This window comes from Carassius carassius, chromosome 9 (genome assembly GCF_963082965.1).
Source record: "Carassius carassius chromosome 9, fCarCar2.1, whole genome shotgun sequence".
NCBI lineage: Eukaryota > Metazoa > Chordata > Actinopteri > Cypriniformes > Cyprinidae > Carassius > Carassius carassius.
Genome location: NC_081763.1, coordinates 22784052 through 22802617, shown reverse-complemented (window position 1 = coordinate 22802617; position 18566 = coordinate 22784052). Strand labels below are relative to the sequence as shown.

The 18566-nt window shown below is 37.4% G+C and overlaps 1 protein-coding gene across 2 annotated transcripts; it reads left to right on the top strand.

Annotated features, from left to right (window-relative positions):
- The first annotated feature begins 1259 nt into the window (after nt 1-1259).
- LOC132149330 (glycylpeptide N-tetradecanoyltransferase 1-like) lies at nt 1260-17946 on the top strand. Of its 2 annotated transcripts, none has more exons than XM_059558479.1 (12): nt 1260-1420; nt 3445-3547; nt 4446-4602; nt 4869-4987; nt 5088-5179; nt 5334-5450; nt 7173-7343; nt 8337-8445; nt 8530-8700; nt 8850-9017; nt 9291-9428; nt 17339-17946. In XM_059558479.1, the coding sequence occupies exons 1-12, from the start codon at nt 1311-1313 to the stop codon at nt 17357-17359; spliced, it is 1476 nt and encodes a 491-aa protein (XP_059414462.1). In that variant the 5' UTR covers nt 1260-1310; the 3' UTR covers nt 17360-17946. The 2 variants fall into 2 exon arrangements, with proteins under 2 accessions (XP_059414462.1, XP_059414463.1); XM_059558480.1 differs by having other exon boundaries at nt 1261-1420; nt 4458-4602.
- The last annotated feature ends 620 nt before the right edge of the window (nt 17947-18566 follow it).

The following is an 18566-nucleotide window of genomic DNA, read 5'->3' as shown; positions in this document are numbered from 1 at the left end:
AGAAAAAATTATTTTAAAGAATACAAGAGTCATGACTATTTTTTTGCAAGTTTTTTTTATTGTTTCAAACACCAACAGTGTTTCAGCAGTATACAAGTAATAAGAAATCAGTAGTTATCAGTAATTAAGCAATCCGAGTAATAAGATATTTCTTAAAAATCATAATATATAATAATGTAATTAATATAATAAATTAATGAATATAATAAATATTAGATATTTTTTAAACAGCTACCAATAATGATGAATACTGTTTAACAGTGTCAGTCAATGTGAGACATAAAATCATTAAAGCTAAAAGCAAGCACTGAAAATGTCATAAGATGGTCATGGTTAAATATTATAAAATTACATGACTTGACCAGTGCTTCCTAGCTGAAGATGCAGCCAACTATATCACTTGCCCCTAGATGCTTAGTTTAACATCCAAGTTTGTTGAATCGTGAAAATATGTGGTTATTAATATACTAGGCTGTTTAGCATGATATTATATAGTAATATGAGCTGCTTCTGTAAAGACGTGTAAAATGTAGAATTTCTGTTTCACAGTAGAAAACAGAACATGTCTCGATTGTAATGTCTTACTTGTTTATACAGTACTATATGTGTAAGTTTGTGTATACATGCTCAAATTTGAGAAATAATACATTATTTTTTAAGTTGTACTGAAAAAGAAAATCATTAATTAATTAAATTAATATTAACTAATGGTTATGGTTCACATTATCATAAGCAGACATTAGTTGCAAATCTTCACTTATTTAAGCACAGATACTAATTAGGTTCTGATTTTTTTGCATGTGCAGCTTATTTTTGAATCCATGAAAATATGTGAATCAATCTCCATTGTGTAGTTGTGCTAATTTTTTTTATTGATATTTGGAAAGATGTAGTGCCTTTGAAAGCATGCCTACATTTATTACATGTAAAAATCGAACTGTACCTAATTATTGTGTGGTTTAATGACTTCTGAATGCCTGTATGAGCTTGTGTGCCTCTTTATCGTAGGCAACATTTTATAGATTTTTTCCATTTCAATTTCATTTTTTGGGTGACTGTGGCTGACCTTCTGTCCATGGACTACAGATAAAAAAAATTAAAAGCCCTTTAGCTTTTACCTCTGGTGCATTTACAGTAATGTTTATTAATTTGCACTATCCCAAATAAATTAATTAATAAATCTCACAACATGGGATAATGATAATCCTGCACAGAACAGAAGTACAGTAACCGTCGGGCTTTGCGGCAGTCCACCAATAGTTTCGCGGGTTGTGAGGGCGCAGGGCGAGAATCTCACTTCCTGGTTAAAGATGGCGGATGAGAATGAGACAGCACCGCAGCCGGAGAAAGAAACGGAGGTAGAAGTGGATCACGGACACTGCAGCAACTGTGAAAATGAAGAGCATCACTCTGATGACGGGTGAGCGTGCATGCACTTTATTGTTAGCTCTTAAATATAAAATACTCTTCCACAAGGCCCGAAAAGACGGGGCCCTTGTTCAACTAGGCTGTGGCACGCTTACAGCATATGAGCCCACCCCCTGGTCCTACCCTATTGGGTCACTTGCCTTGATTGACGGACAGATCTCTAAAACGATTGGCTCAGACGCCGTCAATCAAACAAAAGGATTGTTCCAAATGGCCAGTTCCATGCGATCATTGGCGTTTGTGAGAGAGGTTTAACAGCCTCACTACAATTCTTGTTTTGGTAGAAAACAAATAAGCAATTACGTTTAAAGTCGTTATTCCATGTCCCATTTAAAAATAAACGGACCGATATTAATAAATAAACGGCTAAATCGCTTTCAGACCGGGTATGCAGGCCTTACACTAGGTTGTTAGTAATATGGATTTACTGTCGCTGACCGATGGCTTTACGTGATCTAGTTAGCTTGACCGCTGCTAGTCCATCCTTACACGTTTGTATCACCCTGCCTTCGCTCTCAGGTGTAACTCACGTAACATGAGTTTTACTTTCAGTATAGCTCCTTGGTTTCACCAAAGTCCATCTGCTGCCTCTGGTTTACTGAAAGAGACTCATTAACCAGCTTCTTGTCCAGCTACATTTCCCTCAAGGTCATTACTCGCACCTTCTAGAATGAATTAGGGAGTAGAGAGTGAAATATTAAGTTTAATTATTATAATTAAGTCATGGCAGTATGCCGAAGATCTGGTAACACGCATATACAGTATTTGCCTCATAAGACGTTATGTGGTTTTCATCTGGTCAAAACTGGGTCACTCAACCTAACCATCTTTTCCAAAAGACTATCAAAAACCAGCCAAACTATTATGTTATGATTACACTTTTTTTTTTTACTTTAGTGTGTAATGTTGCTGGTTAGAGTATAAACACCATCAGCAAAGCTAGGACACTCAAAGTTCAATGCAAAGAGAGATATTTTCTTTTAAAGAAATTGCTTTTTAAGGGCTACACAAAAAAGGTTGGTAGGGGCTACAACGAGCTCTGAGGACATTGCATATTTTTTAGGGGGGGGCTTCATAGAACCAGGAACTTAACAGTTGTTTTTTTTTTGACAAGAACAGAAACAGCGTTTTAGAATAAAGATAACATATGTGAAAATAACACGTAATATAACGAAGCATGAACACGTTACGCTGCACCCCATAAACACAATCCAGCCTTTGAAAAAAGCTGATGAGCCACCCCTTTAAGAGGACATCCTCCATTTCAGCTTCTGTTTATTGAAGCAGGCTAGAGAGAAATAAGAGGAGCCCCTCTTACAGGGATAGACGGCTGTCAAAGTAGTAGTCACTGGGGTGCTTGTTTATCCGTCAGTCTTTGTCATATAGCCCACCTCCCCTTGCACACACAAAGCATGCTTTTTTTTGCAGGTCATGTGATAGACCATCTGTCCCCCGTTAACAAATGTAGCTCCGCTCTGTCACCTCTCTCCCTTCGTGGGCATTAATAGGATTAGCTGTGCATCTCTGTAAGTCATCCCGTTTCAGCTCGACCACTGGTGCGGAGCTCGGCTCTTGTGTCTGTGTAGTTAAAGCATGAGTTGAATTGCATGCTGGGATGGAGGGACATTGGTGTTATATGTTAGGTTTGTCTTCTTTTTATTATTATTATTGTTTCCTTTTAAGTTCAGATTCCACTTCATTAAAATCTCTAAATATTTTCTTCCAATTATCTATCAAAATATCTTTTTATTGAAATTTTTAAAACGGCATGTAAAAGATGGCATTAAGTCCATTTTCCTGTTTATATATTAGAAATATCAAAATCAAATCCAGTATTAAAAGAATTGTTGTACACTAGGGAGGGCTTGTCATCCTAAAATACTACTGGTTGCATCATTAACAGTGATGTTTCTGTTGAGATGTTGCCTTTTCACCTGCATCAGCTGCAGTTAGTTCTGAGTGGACATAACCGCTCACTATATCTGCCCATGGATACTGAGTTCATGTGTCCCGCAGGGAGAAAGAGGACACAGGTGCCAAGAAGAAGAAAAAGAAACAGAAGAAAAAGAACAAAGACAAGTCTGGAGGAAAAGATGCAGCACAGGATCCGCTGGCCAAAGTGAGTATGTTTGTATGGCTTTGTGTGTTTAGCACAAGATTGTTTACATCTAGATTACCTTTGCCTTCTTGTATTTCAGCTTTAGCAGTATCAGCCTGAAATGTATGGATACATGACTACTTAAAGCTGATTTATACATAAACATTATTATAGCGTGTCAAATCTACGCGGACTGCAAGCGCTGTGATTGGTCTGCTAGTACCCCTCCCTCCGTATGTATTTGAGTTTTGTGTATGTTTAGCACTTCAATATATTTAAAGTTTAACAACATAAAACAAAGCAAAGAACAAGTGTCTTTATTTATTATAAAATGTAGCATGACATCACTTTGTTGTCCGTGACAAACAGTTGTTCTGCCCTTAAGTCCTTGTGGAGACTGAAAGAATGCCATCTTCTGCTGTTCCGTTGTCTCTTTTTTTTTTTTTTTGTAGTTTTTAATAAATGATATGTTCTTTGATATTTATTTGCCACCGTCATGGCTGATGCTTCTCCAACAAGCTGTTCTTCTTCAGTTTTGCCTTGGTCTGCAGGTTGCACACGCAGCATGCCCGTGGACACTGCAGACTAGCGGTTTGCATGTGTACTAGACATCGATGGGGACAACGACGCAGAAGTGTTAATAAAAACCGACGTACATCTTACGGTGTAGAGGCTACAGTGTATGTCTGACACAGAGTATAAATCAGCCTTTAAGTGTAAGGGGGAAAAATTCTTTACAAGGGCTGTCCCAAATTCATGGTGTACTCATATACAGTTAAAATATTTGTAATTATACCTATATTTTATTGCAGGAAATAATTTCAATGCGATGGTATACTTTACTTTTAATTATTACCTGATAATATGGCATCATGGCATGGTGTTTAATACATTTTTTCCACATTTTCACTTGTTTTAGTCTCTTCCTCAGGTAAACTCCCTCCCTGCGGATAAGTTACAGGAGATCCAGAAGGCAATTGAGCTGTTTTCAGTGGGACAGGGTCCTGCTAAAACCATGGAGGAGGCCACACAGCGCAGTTATCAGTTCTGGGACACTCAGCCTGTTCCTAAACTTGGTATTGATCATTTGTGCCACTATACTCGCAGAATGTTTTTTTTTATTTTTATTTTTTTATCCAATATTAAAATAAATTAGCTTTCATTTAAATACTTATTCCTTGGTTTGAGATCACTAATATCTTTTTAGTAATGCCGATTTTTAGCAGTATAACATCGGTTTTCTTGAGACTCATGACTTGTGGTAAAGTGTAGACTGTAGATTGAAGTTTTTTGTGAATTGCCTGATGACAGAAGTCTGATTCTGCTGTTTGTTTGCTTGTAGGAGAGACTGTGATGTCACATGGCTGCATTGAGCCAGATAAAGATAGTATACGAGAGGAGCCCTACAGCCTCCCGCAGGGCTTCAGCTGGGACACTCTTGATCTGGGAAACCCTGCAGTGGTATGTAATACAAACCACTAAACTTCTCATTCAATATCTTATACCGGACACAACTCAGTCTTAAAGCAGTTTTCTGTTACCTCTCTTTCTCTCTCTGAAGCTGAAAGAGTTGTACACTCTCCTGAACGAGAACTATGTGGAGGACGATGACAACATGTTTCGGTTTGATTACTCTCCTGAATTTCTGCTCTGGTAAGAACGATGGTTTAAAGTCAACTGGGTGTTGTAGTTTTTTTGGTCTTGTATTTGAATGGCTTTCTGTATTTATTTATTTATTTATTTTTATCTAAAAGTTAACTGAACTGTGCCCTCGTCTCAGTTTAGCGGTACTCTGTTTTTGTCTCAGGGCTCTGCGTCCTCCAGGCTGGTTGCCTCAGTGGCATTGTGGAGTGAGAGTGGATTCTAATCATAAGCTAGTTGGCTTCATTAGTGCCATTCCAGCCAACATCCGCATCTATGATATGTAAGTGTTTCTTTATAATGGTTTAAAGGGGTACTATTATGCTCTTTTACAAAGTCTTCTTTGTTTTGGAGGTGTACTAGAACATGCTCTCATGATTGGTGGTACAAAAAATTCATAATTATTCACATAATTTACATTATTAAAGTACTTTTCTCCCCAGTCTGGCAGAGGCTTGATTAGTTTGGGTTTGATGATGGCCCGTCTTCCGAAAAATAAAATGTTGTGATTGGTTAGCTGTCCCAGTGCGTTGTGATTAGCGAACAGCTCAGACTGTTTCAGTCCTGCCCACCCCTTCCTCCGCCTTTCAAAAAAACTTTTTTGGTGAAACCGTTACGGTACTCTGTCATGTTGTGGAGGCTGTCCTCAGTTAAATGTAGGGCTGTGTATTTCCAAAAATTTGGCGTTACAGTACATGATACAAGGGGTTGTGATACGATATGTTGCGATAGATTGCGATACTGTCAGCAAAGCGATATATTGGGATATTTCTTATTTTAGGAATAGGATATGTTGTGACATCACAAAACTCCGGAAAACAATGCTGTAGTCCAAACGAGCCGTTCATTGTAGTTCTTGAGAAGGGATTTTTTTTAAATCTCCCTTTGGAGTGGACTTTGAGATTTGTAACTTTGTAGATCTTTTTTTTTATTCCTCAACATACACACTACACACTGACTGAAATTCAAAAAGAAAAATAGCATTAATAGGACCCTTTTAAATGCACCTAAACCAGAAATACCTTAACCGTCCCTCTAGTGGCAGTAGCGCTGAACTTTAAAATTGGTCATGAAGCAGCTATTACCTTCTGCTTATTCAACATGGGTAAAATGAATGAATGATATGAGGGATAGTTCTACCAAAAATGAAAATTCTGTCTGTTTACTCACATTTAAGTTGTTACAAATCTGTATGCATATTTTTTTCCGTTGAGCACAAAATAAATTTTTTTGAAGAATGTTGGTAATCAAGCAGTTGACGGAAGCAGTTGAACCCACAATTCTCAATATAATATGGAACCATCCACGGTTCAATATGCCTGGAGCTTCATAAGTTCTATTAATTCTGTGATGCATATGTGGCGTCTCTGTGCGAGGGCACCCTTGTATGATAATCTATGTTTTTCTCCAGTATAAAGAAGTGTGCAGGAGTTGGTTATTTATTTATTTATTTATATATATATATATAATTTTTTTTTTTTTTTTTTTTTTTTTTTTTTTTTTTTCCCAAAAAATTTTGCCATCAGAACCAAAGCAAACTGAAAACCATGATTAAAAACTGAGGTATGTATGGAACCGTGGGTTAACTATATTGTTGCATCCCTAGTAGATATTGACTTGCATATTATAAACAAAAAATATTGTTAACACTTTTTTTTTTTTTTTTTAGTTAACAACACTTTTTAAAATGTCTTATGTTCAACAGAAGGAAGAAACTCATACACGTTTGGAACAACTTGAGGGTGTTTATTTTTATATATATATATATATATATATATATATAAATGACTTTTTTTTTAATGTGGTGGTGGTCAATTAATAACTACCAATATTTGGGGGGAAAAGGAAAAAATAGGTCTTTGTAGTGCTGAACTAAATTATTTAATAATAAGAAATTAGAATGACTAAATCTAGCCACATTTTTCACACATTGTGCAGACTGAGACTACTTGTGTTGATCACTCAGTTCCCTTGTTGACCCATATCTGCTCTTCGATCCTCCCAGAGAGAAGATGATGGTGGAGATTAACTTCCTGTGTGTGCATAAGAAACTTCGCTCGAAACGAGTGGCTCCGGTACTCATCAGGGAGATCACGAGACGGGTCAACCTGGAGGGTATCTTTCAGGCGGTGTACACAGCAGGTGTGGTGCTGCCCAAACCAGTGGGCACCTGCAGGTAAGACACACATCTGCCCTCTTTTAACATGTACAGGTACCTCTGTAGAGTTAAAGGTAGCATTAGATGGGCTATTTGGTGAAGATGTTGCCGTGCCTCTATCTCCTCCCTCTTAAACCAAATGACCCTACTCCAGGGGGTGCATTGGTTCTTAAATATGCCTTATTATGCCACATTCAAATGTCATAAGGGTGTTTTTTTCTTTCTTTCCTTTTGTTTTCTTCCTTCTCTTTCTTGTCACTGGAGAGGTTTGGCCACACTGTTTTTATGGATTTCATTTAAATGTACATTTAAAGACCGTATTCATTAACCAATGCAATATTAATATATAAATTCATTTTAGATTTTAGTTATTTGAATTGAAATACTATTTTAATTCAACAAGGATGTTTAAAATAGATTAAAAAGTGACAGTAAAGACATTCATTGTTACAAAAGGTTTCAGTTTCAATTAAATGCTATTCTTTTTAACTTTGTTTTATTGGTTATTTCTGATGGATCAAGTGACACTAGAGTAATGGCTGCTGAAAATTTAGCTGTACTCTCAGGAATAGGTTAAAATATATTCAGATGGAAAACCAGTTATTTTAGATTGTAATAATATTTGACAATGTTTACTATTTTAAATGTGTTTTTGGTCAAATAAATGTAGTCTTGGTGAGCATTAAAAGACTTCTTACAAAAACATAAAACAATTGTACCAACCCCAAAGGATGTAATATTTTACATATTAATTAAAATCATTCATAATAAAACGCTACAGTGCTTTTTGTAATAACTAATGACTTATTAATCCAGTCTGATGTCGTGAAGTAAAAATTGCCACATGATTTTGCTGTTTGTGTGCTACGGATACCTTAAAATAGGGCTAAAATAATTATGAGTTGAGTGTTAACACATTGTTATGCCTAGCTGTTTTTTTTTTTTACTATTTTTAAAAAAAAAGTGGAAATCCCTGTTTCACACTAATTGCCTTGCTTTTTTGTATTTTAGATACTGGCACCGGTCCTTAAACCCACGAAAGCTGATTGAGGTGAAGTTCTCTCACCTGAGTCGAAACATGACTATGCAGCGCACCATGAAGCTCTACCGACTGCCAGAGGTGTGTGCCTGCCTGCTTCTCTGGGTAACATCTGGGAAGTTTCCTCTTTTCCTTGTTTTCTTATGGCATATTTCTCTCCTGTAGGCTCCTAAGACTTCAGGCTTAAGGCAGATGACTGTAAAGGATGTGCCAGCAGTTCACCGCTTGCTTAATGAATACCTGAGTCTGTTTAACCTGGTTCCCGTCATGAGCCCTGAGGAGGTCCAACACTGGCTGCTTCCTCAGGAGAACATCATTGACACATATGTAGTGGAGGTATTACACTCACTGAACCCTAAGAGGACACAACATATATCATTCTATTGATATCAAACATGAAGGCTTTTCAAAAATAAGAATAGACAATCGGGTTATTTCTGTAAAATACATTTAACGTGAATTGTATTTCCTTTATATCACTGTAGAATTCAGACGGGAAGTTGACTGACTTCCTGAGTTTCTACACTCTGCCATCCACCATCATGAACCATCCTGTGCATCACAGTCTGAAGGCAGCATACTCCTTCTATAACGTACACACCACCACCACCCTGCTGGACCTGATGGGAGACGCTCTTATCCTTGCCAAGTCGGTCAGTCACTGAAAGATATTGATTTTCATTATTTAATTGATTATTTAGCCATAATATGAGTTTACTTGGCTATAGTTTTGGTGTAAATTTATCCCTACAAGTGAACTACAGTTCTCCACATTTGGAAAAGCCTAGCAAAAATAAATTAATGTTAAAGCACCATAGGTAAACCTGCATTTATTTATACGAACATCAGTTTGTAAATGGCAGGAGTTGGAACATTAAACTATGAGCAGATTAATTAAAGCTTTTCTTGTGACATTCCCCCTTCAGAAAGGATTTGATGTCTTTAATGCACTGGACCTAATGGAGAACAAAACATTTTTGGAGAAGCTCAAGTTTGGCATTGGAGATGGAAACCTGCAGTATTATCTCTACAATTGGAAATGTCCCAGCATGGGGTCAGAAAAGGTACAGGTTTTCAGATGTCATACACATGATTGAATTTTCCTAAAAGATTCAAATCAGACGTTTTCAGTCAGAGTCAAGTGAAGTTCATTGGCTTGTAATCGTAAATTAGCATTGACATTTCTAAGTTCATACTCTAGATGGCCATACTGCTTCATAATTTGGCTCCCAAAGCACATACAGTCAAAAGTCAAAAGTACTGGCAGTGACATCAATTTTGTGTTTTGCAAAGTTTGTGTCATGGCACTTTTCCATTTTAGTTAAAGGTATGAGACAAATGACTTTATAATATGAATGCAGACCTTTTCCTGTAGGAAAATAAATATTCAAAAGTCATTCAGTGTTGGCTGTACATTACAGCCAAGAGAAAACACCCAAACTCAACATTTAAACCTTCATCAAATCAGATTCTTTGATCTCATCCAGATATAGGGCATAAGATAAGATTTTTACTACTATATTTTTACTGTATGTGTACCGGTACGTTAAAATTACCATTCGGGCAGCAGGAATGATCCTGAACTAAATGAAGATTAATGTCTTGGTGTTTGATGTGTTAAAGGGTATACAGCTATAAAATTATAAAAATACAGCTTTCCGATTCTTTCCGGAAAAATCAGAGCTCCTGGAGGCGTGCTGTGGGAGGAGCTGAGCTATAATACTGATGTTTCGTGTTGTTTCCATTAACGTATATTCACTTATGTGCTGATTTCCAACAAAATACAGAAATCTGATGCAATTGTACAGTCGTGGCCAAAAGTTTTGAGAATTACATAAATATTAGTTTTCAAAACGTTTGCTGCTAAACTGCTTTTAGATCTTTGTTTCAGTTGTTTCTGTGATGTACTGAAATATAATTACAAGCACTTCATACGTTTCAAAGGCTTTTATCGACAATTACATGACATTTATGCAGAGTCAGTATTTGCAGTGTTGGCCCTTCTTTTTCAGGACCTCTGCAATTCGACTGGGCATGCTCTCAATCAACTTCTGGGCCAAATCCTGACTGATAGCAACCCATTCTTTCATAATCACTTCTTGGAGTTTGTCAGAATTAGTGGGTTTTTGTTTGTCCACCCGCCTCTTGAGGATTGAGCACAAGTTCTCAGTGGGATTAAGATCTGGGGAGTTTCCAGGCCATGGACCCAAAATTTCAACATTCTGGTCCCCGAGCAACTTAGTTATCCCTTTTACCTTATGGCACGGTGCTCCATCATGCTGGAAAATGCATTGTTCTTCACCAAACTGTTGTTGGATTGTTGGAAGAAGTTGCTGTTGGAGGGTGTTTTGGTACCATTCTTTATTCATGGTTGTGTTTTTGGGCAGAATTGTGAGCGAGCCCACTCCCTTGGATGAGAAGCAACCCCACACATGAATGGTGTCAGGATGCTTTACTGTTGGCATGACTCAGGACTGATGGTAGCTCTCACCTTTTCTTCTCTGGACAAGCCTTTTTCCAGATGCCCCAAACAATCGGAAAGGGGCTTCATCGGAGAATATGACTTTGCCCCAGTCCTCAGCAGTCCATTCACTATACTTTCTGCAGAAGATCAATCTGTCCCTGATGTTTTTTTTTGGAGAGAAGTGGCTTCTTTGCTGACCTTCTTGACACCAGGCCATCTTCCAAAAGTCTTCGCCTCACTGTGCGTGCAGATGCGCTCACACCTGCCTGCTGCCATTCCTGAGCAAGCTCTGCACTGGTGGCACTCCGATCCCGCAGCTGAATCCTCTTTAGGAGACGATCCTGGCGCTTGCTGGACTTTCTTGGATGCCCTGAAGGCTTCTTTACAAGAATTGAACCTCTTTCCTTGAAGTTCCTGATGATCCTATAAATTGTTGATTTAGGTGCAATCTTAGTAGCCACAATATCCTTGCCTGTGAAGCTGTTTTTATGCAACGCAATGATGGCTGCACGCGTTTCTTTGCAGGTCACCATGGTTAACAATGGAAGAACAATGATTTCAAGCATCACCCTCCTTTTAACATGTCAAGTCTGCCATTCTAACCCAATCAGCCTGACATAATGATCTCCAGCCTTGTGCTCGTCAACATTCTCACCTGAGTTAACAAGACGATTACTGAAATGATCTCAGCAGGACCTTTAATGACAGCAATGAAATGCAATGGAAAGGTTTTTTTGGGATTAAGTTAATTTTCATGGCAAAGAAGGACTATGCAATTCATCTGATCACTCTTCATAACATTCTGGAGTATATGCAAATTACTATTATAAAAACTTAAGCAGCAACTTTTCCAATTTCCAATATTTATGTAATTCTCAAAACTTTTGGCCACGACTGTACTTACATGAATGGGGTTTTTTATCATGTTTATCATGTTTTTATCATGTTTAGCATGAGAATCCATCTCTTTTACACTGGGAACAACTCTGAATACACGAAACACCATTGTACCCCCCCTTTAAGATAAGATTAAATGGAACGTCAGCGAGAGGTTCTTTTGATAAGCTACAAGAAGGTGGACGCGCCCTCCCCGTCACGCATGCAAGAGAGAGAATCTTGACAAAATTGTAAGCACAGCGAAAAGAAATAGAAATTAATTTTTTTTTAACTGTTGTTTTCTCTTTCAAATCACTGTTTACGTTTTTTGGCAACATTTTTTTTTATTTTGCTTTAGCATGAAGCTGCAGTTTTCCAATACATAAATTACACTTACCAGTAACAGTAAAATGCTGCAAATATATTTTTTCTTATGCTTGAAATGCGATTTACACCATTACAAAGCTTCTCTTGCGCATGCAAATTTAATTTATGCTTACAGTCTTATGTAGACTTCCAAAAATATTAAAGTGTATGGAAATCTTTTTGATGTTATTTTACCTTCATATAAGGTGCATTTCTAAGAATTTAATGCAAATCTTTAAGTAGCCAGGGCATCTAAGAAACTAAAATAAAATTTCCTGCATCATACAGTAGTCATGCACACATACACAAATAGATTTCCTGTTATCTCAGCTCATCGAAAACGTAAGTAGTTTATTTATATAGCACATTTATTACAGCTGACCAAAGTGCTGAACAAAGTCAAAGATAAACATAAAATAAACAAAACAGATCATACAGTAAAACAATGGGACATATATATGCTTTCAACTTCATTTTAAATGTTTTAATAGAAGGTGAAAGGCGAATGTCCATTGGAAGTTGATTCCAGAGACGGGGGGCCGCAATAGGAAAAAGCCCCATCACCCTTCTTTTTTAAGCGTGAATGAGGGACAACTAAAAGAGCTCTATCAGAAGATCTGGAGGATGAAACAGGAATAAGCTGATCTGAGAGATAAGATGGGGCTTGACCATTAAGAGCTTTAAAAACAAACAACAAACATTTTAAAATAGACAGGGAGCCAATTGAGAGAGGCTAAAATTGGTGTAATGGGATCTGTTTTCTTCGCCCCGGTCAACAGCCTTGCAGCAGCATTGTGTACCATCTGTGAGTGTGAAATGGATAATTGAGGAAGACCCAAATATAATGAATTACAGTAGTCAAGGCAGGAGGTAATAAAAGCATGAATGACTTTCTCCAGGTCATTAAAAGTTAAAAATGATTTCGGTCTCAAGATGATCCCTAACTGATCAAAACTGCTCTTGAAAATTGTATTAATTTGCTTAGTTAAGTTAAGTTCAGAGTCCAAAATGACACCAAGGTTCCTGACCTGGGAGGAGACTGAGGGGAAATGCTTGCCAAGCTCAATTATGAGACCACTTGTCAACTTAGGGGGACCAAAGACGATTACCTCCATTTTATTTTCATTTGGTCAAAGAAAGCTATTGGACAGCCATTTCTTGATGTCCCCAAGGCAGGCCAATGAGGGTTAAATGGTATCGCCAGCTTTCAATGGTATGTACAACTTAGTGTTAATTTCGTCAGACGAGACGAAATATGTTCGTCAACAACCTTTTTTTTCATGACTAAGACGAGACGATGACAAGACTGCACCACTGTCCAAAAACGCTGACTAAGACTAAATTAACATGCATTATTGTTGACGAAAAAAGACGAGACGAAAATGTTTTGCATAAAATAAAAACTAAGATAAAATCTCTCTTCATTTTCGTCTACAATCGTCTCTGCTTTTTCATCAACTGTTACGCCTTTAAAAATTCAGAACGAGTTTGCGGCTTCCCGCTGTTGCTCAAGTAACAGTTCACCCCTGTTTCACACCGCAAGCGTGAGCGGCGCGCGAGCAGCGCGTATTTTTTTCGGTGTCCATGTTAATCAATGAGTGCATTCACACCGGGACCAGGAGCAGCGCGTGAACAGCAGTGAAGCGGGGGTTTCGGCGTCCGGTCTATTTTTGCTGTGCTGCTCACGCTCAATTAAAGTGAAAGCAAACTTTTGATGGAAAAATAAATGATTTTACTCAAAACTTGTTCAAAATGCACAGAATAAGCATGTCAAGAGTTTTAACAACAACGACAATGTCTAGTGTTTTAACAATTATGCCAGAAAAGAAAATTAAGTATAACAAATATGTATTTACCCATTTAAATTTTTAATTCATCATTTTGGGTGAAAGTATGGTGTATTGTTATAGAAACAAATGTTGAAAGAATTATACACATTGTTTGAAATGGTTATATTTTCTGATGAACACGCTTTGCAGCCGCTGCTGTGATGCTGTACTTATACGCTTCCAGTGTGAATACTCGCGAGAGTCTCCTGCTGCAGTGACGATGTAGTTGCGCGGACGCGCTGCTCGCGCACCGCTCACGCTTGCAGTGTGAAACAGGGGTCATACTCCTGTTGCTGCCAGCCTGTGGCTGCAACACAAAACTGCTGAATGCACAACACCCAAAGCGAACACGAGTGATGAGCGAGCGACGACGACATGCTAGGTCGAAAGAAAGAGGCTCGATATTTGTGTGTTATAGTTAGCAGTGGTCTTTTATCAAGAAATAAAATAGTGTGTGCGTAAAAAGAATTTGTCCACACGCCGCTCAAAAAATACAAAATAAAAAAAAATTCCTGAGCGCAAGTCCACCGTCTAGGCAGGTTTTTTGTGTTAAATTATATTTCCTGTTGCTGTGCAGGCTCTTTTATTGTATATGACAGCTTATGTCCCGATGACCGGTCTTTGCATTACGATTAAAAGCAGTATCAATAAAGTAAAAAAAAGTGATCAGGTTAATCATTTGTAAATGTGTCTCCTAAATCAGAATTTGAAAACCAGACACATTTAACATTTGCATCCAACAAAAATCATTCAAGTGTATTTTGTCAGGTAATTATGACATTTAACCAATGTTTGAGATATGTGAAACACTTTTTTTTTTACTGAAATGTTTATCAGTAATAATGTGTTATTTAAAAAAAACACTAACATTTTTTGACTAAAACTAGACTAAAATTAAAAGACTTTTAGTCGACTAAGATACCTTGAGTTTTCTTTTGACTAAAACTAGACTAAAATGACGAGACTTTTAGTCGACTAAAACTTGACTGACAAAAAAAGATATGTGAATGACTAAATATGACTAAAACTAACAAGGACATTTGGCACAAGACTAAGACTAAATTAAAAATAGGTGACGAAATTAACACTAGTACAACTGGGTATTATCAGCATATCAATTAAATGAAACATTGTGTCTCCTAATATTGTCTCCCAAAGGTGGCATATATAAATTAAAAAGAAGTAGACCTAAAAGGGATCCTTTAGGCAATGCACAGATAATAGGAGCAACAGATGAAGAAAACTGTCCTAACTCAACAGAAAAAAAAACACCCAATACCAAAAAAATTATCTTACCGGCAGAGAAGAATATAATGATCAACTGTATCAAAGGCGGCTGTAAGATCAAGAAGCAGAAGAACTGAACTTTTACCACTATCCACTGCAAGCAAAATGTCATTGAATACTTTAAGCAAAGCATACTCAGTGCTATGATGGGCAGATAAACCAGATTGAAGAGGTTCTGTTAATTTAGCTGCATTCAAAAAGGAAATCAATTGTGAATATACAACCTTTTCTAAAAGTTTTGATAAAAATGAAAGCTTAAAGACAGGCCGATAATTATCAAGACACTTTTCCTCCAAACCCTGTTTCTTAAGCAAAGGTTGAACTACAGCATGCTTAAAACATTTCGGGACTACCCCAGCACTCAGAGACAAGTTAATCAATGACTGAGTGGAAGTACCGATTTCAGAAAAAGAGGCCTTACTAATCTGAGAAGGAATGACATCAAGTGAAGAGGCAGTTTTCTTCATCTTATTGACAAAATCACAGAGTTCCCTCAAAGAAACATTTTGAAAACAAGAAAAGGAATCCGGACTTGTCAACGAAAACAGTGACAGGTCTGATGACTGCAAGGTAAAAGAGGAGTGAATAGCTAACACTTAATCTGAAAACAAATCTGTAAAAAAAATGTCACAAAGTTCAGTTGAGTGTTCCACATGAAACCGACAACCTGGATTTATTATTGAATTAATCGTGGAAAACAGAATTCTAGGTCTATGAGAGTATTAATCAAATCTGAAAAATACTTAGACCTAGCTGATTTTGCAGCTTTCTGAAAGTTAAACAATCAAAAAACAGTTAATGAATCCGGTTTCCATTTCCTCTCCACTTGATGAAATGCTCGCCTAAGAGAGAGCGCATTGTCGTCAAGCCAGTAATAAGATTTCTGCCTGGGTGACTTTAACTTAAAAGGTGCAATAGCATCTAAAATATTAGAACAAGATGTATAAAGACAAAAAGTCAGTTCATCAGGCCCAATGGAAGACTCAAGAACATTTTAAATGGATCCTTCAACATCGTTAGCATGATAGATTTCACTAAACTGAGGAGGAATAGATTAATTTATACAATGAGAGTAATGGCCCAGATGTTTTTCCATAACTGCAGAGTTCTCTGCATGGACAGTAATAACAATAGGGCTGTGATCAGAGGAGGAGACATATTCTATGCTTACATCATCTACAGCGACACCATTTGACAAAATAAGGTCTAGAGTGAGACCATGGATATGAGTTGCTCCATTTATATGTTGCATAAAACCAAAAGATTCCAAAATATTACAAAATTCACTGACCAAGGGTCAACCTGGGTAGCACACATGTATATTAAAATCTCCCAATAATAACAGCTGATCATATGATGGCATGATATGAATTACAAATTCACAAAACTCTCGTATAAAAGCACTGTCAAAATTAGGTGGCCTATAAATAAGCACACGGAACACGGTGGAGTCAAACTAGCATAATACATCGTAACTCAAATTATGCATAGCTCCCGACAGAAACGGGACGTATGTTAAGGGCTTGTTTAAAAACCATGGCAACCCCACCGCCCTGGCCAGTACATTGTGGTGTACTAATAAAACAACAGTCCGGCAGACACAGTTCTTCAAGAACTGATGACTCACCAGCTGAGGCCCATGTCTCCGTTAGGAAAAGGATATCCAAGTTGCGTCTAGTATAAAAGTAATTTAAAATAAAAGTCTTGTTGCACATGGACCGAGCATTGACTAGGGCCATGTTGAGATGAGACTGTAGTTCCGGGTTCCGATCCAGTCGCACAAAATCCAGTTGCAAATATTTAGACGTTCCACTCCTCTCCAGCGAAGTCGTAAACGTGTCAGTGAGGAGGTAGAAGAATCACCAATAACTTGAAGATGAAAAGCATATATATAATCCCAGGAGCGTGCTGCCAGGTTATGCCCCTCCAAATATGTAGTATCCAGGGAAAACTGCATAGTATCTACAAATACTGAAGCAACAAACTTTGCAAAACAGAAATTTGCACTGCCAAAACGTTTTCCATTGTAATTATTTTATATTGTATTTTTTATTTAATAATTTGAGCATTTTATTTATTTAATTCAATGTGTACAAATACTAGAACTTAAGTATACAGTTTACTGAGCTGCTATAATATTTTTTCTTTTTAGGTGGGTTTGGTTCTACAGTGATCTATTCCACCATCCATAATCTGTGTCTCGCATGAGAGCGAGGCTGATTTATGACATCACACACTGACCACCTTGCCAGATGTTACCGATGGACTTCAGGAAGGAGAATTCACCGCCCATTTTTAAGTTGAACTTTGAACTCTTGGACCTGCACTACTCCTCTCTCTCTCTCTCTCTCTCTCTCTCTCTCTCTCTCTCTCTCTCTTATTCTTTCTCTGCTCATGGACCTAAAGCCATTGTAATTACCATCATCAGAGATGAGGAACCTTAATCTGTTATGATTGTTAACAACGGTGCGTGCACACACACATACACACACACTCATAGGTAACACCAGACAAGCTCATGATGAACCCTGATGCATAAGTGTTGCGCTGTTCACATCAGTAGGTTCAACTCATTTAGTATAAGAAGATTTTACTCTCCGTATTCAATGGGAAGTGCTTTTTGCAACAAAAATGGATAAAAATGTTTATTTCATAAGTGTTTTAGAAAAGACCAGACAATAATCAAAGACACATCAATTCCTAAAGAGAAAAAAAAAACAGCAAATGAGATAATAAAAACCCCAAGTGGACATGACAAGGGCTGCTGTCAATGATTTTCCTGTGGTCATTCTCTTCTTCACACATCTTAAACTTTTGCCATGGAAACAATGTATCTACTTTCTTTTGACAAACTTTGACCAACTAATGGGTGCGGTACCTAGTGAAAGAGATGGTTTTTGTTCTGGTTTTGCTTTGTCATTTCTTTTAATCTGTCCGCTAATCAGTTTATTGCTAATTTGTCTCATTTGTCTAACTGCCTGTGATCCCCTTTCACTGTATTGCCAACAGAGAGCACCATGCTTTCTATAAACGAGAAAAACTATATTAGATCCACAAGTTGACAGTTGTTGGAACTACAATGTATACCTGGCAGATTTGGCAGGGGGGGTCATCATAAATTAGCAATAATGTTGGAAATGGTTTTGATTGAGGTGGGTTGGGGAACTGAAAAAGAGTTAAGAATGAAATGTGGTGATTTGTGTCTTGGATGATATTGCCTGCTCAAAGTTTTAGAGCTCTATAAGGATTGGAGAAGATCCTGATTGTAATGTAAATTATTTATCGAGTGACTTCATCTGTCCAACAAATAGAAGAGGATTTTCACTCCAAATCAGTACAGTTTTATGAGTAACTGGCAGTATCTATTTAATGTTGGTGTT